Here is a 7,930-nt window from a genome sequence, read left to right as displayed (position 1 = left end):
ATAGCAAAATATGTTTGATATGTGCTATGCTGCATTAATTCAAATTAGATGGAATGTAATCAGAGAATTTCTCAACCAAAACAATGAATCGGTGAAGTGTCCTGAGAGAAATTGTTCAAAACTGTGCGTACAGGGCAAGCTTGTATCCAGATTAGCTAAACAAGTTAAGTTTATACATAGATCAACAGTCAACACTAATTGATCATTAACTCATACGATAAGGGTACAGAAAAAATGATCTATTGCTGCAAATTCTATTAATTCAAAAGAATACATGGACAAAATCATTTATAGATCCAATCACATCCCAAAAGGAATCCTTTATAAAGTTATAATCATCAAAATTTTATGACAAAAAGAATAACAGAATCAAGACCTAGTTTATGTACAGAGGCAGTCAAGTCAAACTGCTTGAAATTTTTAAAATGGATCTTAAATTAACTATTAATACAACAATCAATTTGTGATTCCTGAGATTAGGAAATTAGCTTAACCATCTTCGGCAACTCACCGAGGAGGAAGGTTACAGCCAAAATAAATGAAAAATAGAACCAAAAACTTCTAGCTCTTCTGTCTAGGGTAGGTATTTTCTTCTTATATCTTGTTCCCTTCTTGTTCATACATCTTTCAAATACAAAAGTACAGGAACAACTACCTCAGAAAGGGAGCAACTTCGCCTAGAACAAGTCAGCTACACGAGGGCCAGAATAATGGATGTAAAACTTAATCACCAGATACATACTTCCTTTCCGCATAGTATTTTTTCTCGCTTGCTGCTTTCTTGGTATTTCTTTTCTGCATAAGTCAACAAGCCATCATTCATGAAAGTTGCTAAAAGAGCTTAGAGATGCTAAATTAAGAAGGGATTGGGTATCTAACATGATTAGTCATTCTTTTGTACAAGTTGGATCAATCGATCAACTAATTTTGATTAATAGTTGAAGGAACTGAAAACAATATAGCCATCTCGGTCCAATCAACCATTGCTAGCTTCTTTGTGGATAAGTTTCTCCCAAAACATATGGGAGAAACTTATGAAATTTATGGTAAGCTCCTTGAACTAATAATATTGCTGATCTCCAATATTATATACCATCATAGTTGATCAACATTCAGGACTACATGAGCCAGTAACTAAGAAGGGGACCTAAATGCATAACTTTATCCATGGACGTATCTACTTCATGTATAAAAAAAATCGTGTTTGGGGGGGTGTCTGTGTAGCCAAAACTGAGACTTCCAGAGGTAATGGTATATCGGTAAGATTTTAAACGCCTCGCCTCAAAGAGGAAGGACTAAAAGCATAGCTCATAAAAGAATTCCAGCAAACCTATGTTATTACGATGACAAGACATCTTCGTTTGGGGGTACACACAAGCTTAGAGACCCAAAATCCAAATTATGTCTCTTTAAATGAGAAAGCTTAACCGCTGAAGAGAAATCTCGTCAGAGATGAGAACTTGTAGAGTCATTTATCTGTCAATTAATGTGTTAGGGGATTGTTTGATAGTGTATAAAGATAATGCTCAATAGAGTGTATTAGTATTTGTATTAGTTATGCTTGCATTAGTTATGCATGGATTATTTCTTATGCATTGTTTGATTTGGTGTACCAAATATAGTATGTATTGTATAAAATATTTATTTACAAAAATATCCTTCACAATTATGATGTACAAGATGTAAAAAGGCTTTTGAGGGGTATCGGGTCTTTGATCATGCTAGTGCAGGTATTAAATCCCTTTGCATTGCTAATACCTAGAAATTCATGGTCATTAGTTATACATAGCATAGCATGAAAAAGTGTACCAAATAAGGTACTAGCTATACACGGAGCTAATGCATGCATTATTTTTGCTAATACACTCTACCAAACAACTCCTTAGTGTATGTGTGAGAATGCGAACAGAAGCACCAAAGCTCAAAATCCAAAATTGTAAGTAGCTTATCAGAAAACTAAACAGCCTTAGAGAAATCCAAGAAAAACTAGGTAGCTAGAGAATGCTTAATGCAACATACCACATAAATCTCATGGTTAGCGATGATTCTTTGAGCAACTGAAGAAGTTGTAATATCTTTAGGGCTCTCAATTACTTGGAAGATTCCCATGCTTTTAGGAACTGCATATGGGTCCTGTCCTCCCTGTATCAGAAAAAATATTTCATTTATAACATGCTTCTCCATATTATATTGCTCATCAATTTGGAAATCATCAAGCTCTCTTTTTTCTAGTGGTCAATTAAAAACATAAAGTTGTAGGATGGAACAACCAAATAGTGTATAGACTTACTTCTGTGGAAAAGTTGCTCTCAGAAACCGTTCCATGTACAACCAAAGAAATGTTGAAAGTTGTTATCTAACCCATGCCAAACAAAAGGAAAGAATGAATCAGCAACAAGAAAGACATACAATTTTCTTTTTCTATTTCCATCTAGTTGAAACATAGGAATCTAGGGACAACACCTACTAACTAGTTAAATACAAAACCCTGTGCAAGAAGTGACAAACACATTAACATCTGCTTTTATTTTATTTTTTGCATCATGCAGCATCTTTTAGGAGTGCTGTGTACAGTTTATGAGCTCAAATGATAGAGCATCACACTTCCAATCATAGAAAAATGGATAAGTGTCATGCCAATGTACCATGTTAGTGGTGGTATGGTCCTGGATCAAGCATCAAACCGGTTTAAGATCATGGTGAAGCCATGAAGGATTAACAATATAATCATCAGTTAAAGGGAAAGAATAAGTCTGAACTCATTATGTGGTCCAGCAATTTGATATGACATTAGATACAAAAAAGTGCACAACAAATAGGAATTTATCAGACACTAACATGTATCCAATTGATACATTTTTTAGATACCGGCCTTCTCTTTTCCTAACAATTGGGATAAAGCCCCAAAATAATGTTACAGTTCATACGCTTCTGGGGAAAGCTTCTGTTTTTCCAAATATCCAAATAAAAACAAATGCTTCTTTTTTTCCTTTCTCATATTAACAAATGAACACACCTGGAAATCTCTAAAAAGAGATGTGGTGCTCTTTTCTGATAAGTAGTCCTATATTTATGAGACTACTAAGTGCAAAACTAAGGGAGACATACAGATGTAGCTGTAAGTAAGCATACCATATCCTGAGTTACTTCCCAAGGGGCACCAATGATAACCTCATCAACATAACGGCATGCAAGTACACCAAGACTACGCTCATACAGATTCATCAGTGGATACTGATGTCCACGAAGTTCACTACAAGAAATTAGAAGTAATTTTCATCCAATAGAGCTTACTGTACAAATTATGGAAATTTGAAAAACAAAATTACGATTATATTAGAAAGCAGGCTCAATTAATGGGTGGTCTAAGAACATAGATCAAAACAGTAATACCATGTACCTGACAGTCTGGTCAGGATAAATACCAACTAAAAGAAAATCTCCATGCTGCCTTGCACTTTTGAGAATCTGAGGAAGGGAAAAAATAACTTATGGGTAAAGTTATTTTGATGCAGGATAGCATGAAACCGGTGCCATGAAATGACAACATAAATAAACCTTTACAAAAAGTCCTTACCTCAACATGTCCAGCATGGAAAAGGTCAAATGCACCATCAATATACACCACTCGAGAATTAGGCGCAGGCCCCTACGAATTGAAATAGTATACGAATAATTATGTTTGCCTCTCCAAGAAAAGAGAAGGTTACACTAAAATTATCAAAATAAAGGTGAACAAGATTTAGTCAGCTTCGACAACCATCATGATCATGGCTCTGTATGAAGCAAAAATTCTATCATCTTCCTTCCTTGTTTCAACTTCAGAAGGATACATTTACGTTAACAAAAGCGACGTTCAATCCATAAGAAATTGCGTTCTCCCAAAAAAAATTGAATCAGGTTTATAATAGAGTATCATAGTTTTTATTAAGTTTTCCAGTGTAGCTCGATATTCTTTAGTCATCTATAATCTCCTTATAGCCGCGCTTGCACCTAACTTGATTCTACTAGATAACCATGTATACACTTGTGTGCTTGTAAACTTTGAATTTCATAAAATGTGAAAAAAAAATAATGGATGGGATTGGAAATTAAAAAGGATTATATTGATGGTGGTCAAAGCAGAGCGAAATGAATTCTAAGGATTCAAATAACTAACCACAACTAGCTTTTGTTGAGGCATAGCTCTTTTTGCTAATAGGAAGTTAAAAAATACATTAAGGAGATTTAGCATAAGACACACTCATTGAAGACTCTTCCTTAATAATTTATATTAAACTTCTCGTCAGGAGGTTGCACATGTAATATGGGAAGTAATTGTGAGAGATTTCAAATAGTGTTTCTCAACGCCATCTAGCATGCTTTAATTATTAGAAGGGATTATCGGACTCGACCCGCCCAAAAGCAAGGTTTATATTTAAGTTAAAGTCATCACTATAATATTCTCCATTTGAAGTGTCATCTAGAGAAATTCTTTGAAAAAGTCCCAACCGTGGCAAAAGTAAGGGCAATGGTATCTTCATCTTAAACTATTTTAATTGCCATAAAGTATTCATTCAGAAATAAATTCTCCAAAGAAATTTTGCTATACAGTTGATTTATCCTTCAAAGTAATACTCAAAAGTTCACGTTTGAACTCAACAAGAAGAAAGCAAACATACTCCAGTATAACATGAAGTTTCACAAAGAGTACAACTTAGGGTACCTTGCCATTTGAAAATTGCACAATTCGTCTTGAAGTGGGCAAAAAATGAGACATCTGACCACCCTTAGCCTGTTTTTCAGCACCAAATTTATTTTTTATATCATCAGCTTCGCCAACCGGAGTTGAATTGGAGCAATCTTGAGGAGAATCTCCACTTTTAGAAGCAGAAAGAATCCTCCCTACAAAAATGTGATTCAAACAAGCATCACCAAAACCAAATATTAATCTCATTGCTTTTAGCCAGTATGTGATTCGTGGAAACAATACTTCTTTTAGTTTTGGAAGACTTCAAAAAAGGTATGTTTGTTCTATTCTCATTCACTAGTTTTTGGCAAATCAATTTGGGAGCAATTGATACTTTCAGGAAAATAAATAGTGCTACTGGGAACCATAAGAGGAGACTTGGGCAGAAAAAATAGATTTTCAAATAGCATCGAGGAGCATGCTTTGTTGACAATCAAAATATTGAAGGCAGAAGAAGAGCAGAGAAATTGGGAAATCAATTGCCTTGGTAAGTTTCTACCATATATATACTGTATATACACATGTAGATATATATATACATATAGCACTTGTGGGAAAAGCAATTTAGAGAAAAACTCTGTTCTTTTGTACAACTCATTTGGCGAAGATGCTTTGCAACAGATCAAAACTTTCAGAACTCATGGAGAAAAGGAGAGATGCAGTACCTACAATGTCTGTGCTGGAGACACCCTCAGTTCGTTTGATTTGCTTGTACCGACCAGCTTTTTTGGCTAGGGCATAAGCATCAGTTCCATCTGGAAGTAGACAGGGATCATCACCGTGTATAATGTAGTCAATCTTATACTCATTGAATAGATGGTTCATGAAGTCTTCAGTAATTGCATAAGGAGCACTGGAAATCACTTCATCCACCCACTTCAAGCCACTAACAAGAGCAAGTCTGTAGAGGACCTCAAATTAGTGACATACAAAACTTCCAGTTAACTGAAAGAGTTAAAACGCACAAAAGTGTTTCCCCATAAGAAAATGAATGAAATAAATGGAACTACATACTTGATCATGTGCCTGAAGTAAATCTTTTGTAATACAAGTACGTAAGTTTAAACTATTAAACACCGCACGATCTCACACCAGATAAACTAAGAAGGAAAATAATAAATAGATAAATCAGCAAACAGGTAAACAGAAGCAAATACTGTAGGGAAAGATACATAAAGTTTAAATAACTCTCCACAATAGTCCCCTTTATGTCTCAAATAATCTTAACATCATTTTGTTAGGCTCGTCATACTACAAAGTCAAAAAGCAATTTCAAGAAACCATAGATAGACTTGTTACTGCTAACAAACTACCCTATTAGGCTTTTCCAGTTACAACCATCAAGCTCGGAGATGGAGCTGGAAGAACACGATAACTCTAATCAATACATATGGCAATGATCCCTAGCAATATCCTTCACCAATAACTCTGGATTTAAGAAGGCCATACCGTTACGAACTGGAACCTTCATGAACCATATATAGGATAATATAAACACATTCCTACAGTTAAGACTGAAAAGTAGAGCTCAGAGCATATCAATACTCTTTCCCTTTCTCCTTGAGCAAGATATTTCACAGATGGTAAGTAAAAGTTAAAACATTTACAGGAGTTGAAAAAAATGGCAATCTACACATACCTTTCTTCCATGCACAAAACTGGAGGACCCTTAGTAGCTATGATTTCCTCATCACTGACAACACCAACTACCAGTTCATCTCCCAAGGCTTTTGCTTGTCTCAAAGCATTTGCATGGCCATAGTGCATCAGGTCAAAACAACCATCCATATAAACACGAACACGCTTCTTCTCATGCTTCTTTTTATAGAAGATACTTAGATAAGGAAAAGGATAAAGAAGCGTAGGAACACTGATCCCACCAAAATAACTCGTGGATAACCCGAGCAGTGCTGCAGTCAGCATGATTCCACCAAAAAGGCGTGGATAGTAATACATCCCTTCCCAAACCCAATTGTTGCTTTCGAAATCCATTGATGATTGACCTCCTCCCTTCCTCCTACCCTCTCACACTCCTTGAGGGCCTCTTTATACTACAAAAGAGGAAGAGAGGCCCTGCAATTAAAAGCAACAAGCAAAAAAGCCAAAAGAAAGTTAAATGAATTATGGAGATCAATCTTTTATCCAAACAAGATTCAACAATCCCCTTTCAACCCATACATAATTAATCAAATCTAATCATTTCAGCAATAGAAAACCCCAATCATCCCCTTTAACCAGAAAAACCCAAAATCAAGCATAGTCAAGAATTAGCACAGCCAAAAAAGTGAATCACATGAACTGGATATCCTCAAAACAATATTCTACAATCTTTTCAGTTTGATTTGAGCTGAAAAAGAGCATAATCTTAACCCCATCACCTATGCAAACCAAATTAGATGAAAACTATCAATAATTCTCACAAATTAGGCAACAAAATAACCAAAGATACAAACTTTATTGTTACTACGTACTTAAAAATCAAGCAAAACAATCAGAAAATAAGATCTGAATATGACATAAAGATTCATTCATCAAAACTCCAATTCCAAACACAATGCAATATATTAAACTAAAAAAATCCACAATAACAAGAACACCCAAAATGGGTATTGCAAAAAAAAAAATGAATGAACCTGAAGGAGGAGGAGGATGAAGTTGAGAATTTCGAGTAGTAGTGAAACAATGATAAGAGTATATGATTTGTTACAGTATTTTACATTGAAATTAACGCCACATCCGAATCAGAATCCCAAAAAAACGAATATAAAAATCAGAAAGAGAGAGAGTGTGTGTTTATGGCAGATCGAATCTTAACCTTTCTTCCTCCTTTTTACCCTTTTCTTGTTTCTTCTTCCTTTCTTCTTCCTTAATTGTTAAGGAGATTCACAAATATCATAATAGTAGTAGTAATATGTTTGTTTCTTTTTTGCATTTATATGTACTAGTGTGGGGACTTAAAATTATTTTGTTACTGTCATATATTGGACTTCCGGTATTCGGTTCACATTTTTTAAATTTTAAATTTGATAATTGATGGTTAAAAGTAGATAGTAGATATTAATTTTTAAAAAATTTGGTGGATAATATGATATATGGTAAAGAAATTTTAGTTTAGTATGGTATTTGATAGTACCGTATTAAAGTTATAATCGATTGTATTACAAAATGATGTTATTTCTTCAATTATTTTTATTTTTTATG

General features: G+C 34.5%; 1 protein-coding gene across 2 annotated transcripts; it reads right to left on the bottom strand.

The window, feature by feature from the left end:
• Positions 1 to 287: 287 nt before the first annotated feature.
• Positions 288 to 7,684, bottom strand: LOC101248311 (ethanolamine-phosphate cytidylyltransferase). Of its 2 annotated transcripts, none has more exons than XM_004242816.5 (10): positions 7,545 to 7,684; positions 6,369 to 6,802; positions 5,395 to 5,630; positions 4,706 to 4,884; positions 3,578 to 3,649; positions 3,401 to 3,468; positions 3,133 to 3,253; positions 2,291 to 2,356; positions 2,020 to 2,142; positions 288 to 795 (listed from the first exon to the last, which is right to left on the bottom strand). In XM_004242816.5, exons 2-10 carry the CDS (start codon positions 6,719 to 6,721, stop codon positions 724 to 726), a joined length of 1,290 nt encoding a protein of 429 aa, XP_004242864.1. In that variant the 5' UTR covers positions 6,722 to 6,802; positions 7,545 to 7,684; the 3' UTR covers positions 288 to 723. The 2 variants fall into 2 exon arrangements, with proteins under 2 accessions (XP_004242864.1, XP_010323368.1); XM_010325066.4 differs by having other exon boundaries at positions 7,363 to 7,631.
• Positions 7,685 to 7,930: the final 246 nt, after the last annotated feature.

Source organism: Solanum lycopersicum, chromosome 7, assembly GCF_036512215.1.
Source record: "Solanum lycopersicum chromosome 7, SLM_r2.1".
NCBI classification, from domain to species: domain Eukaryota; kingdom Viridiplantae; phylum Streptophyta; class Magnoliopsida; order Solanales; family Solanaceae; genus Solanum; species Solanum lycopersicum.
Note: the sequence above shows the minus strand (reverse complement) of the source record. Positions and strands in the feature narration are given on the sequence as shown.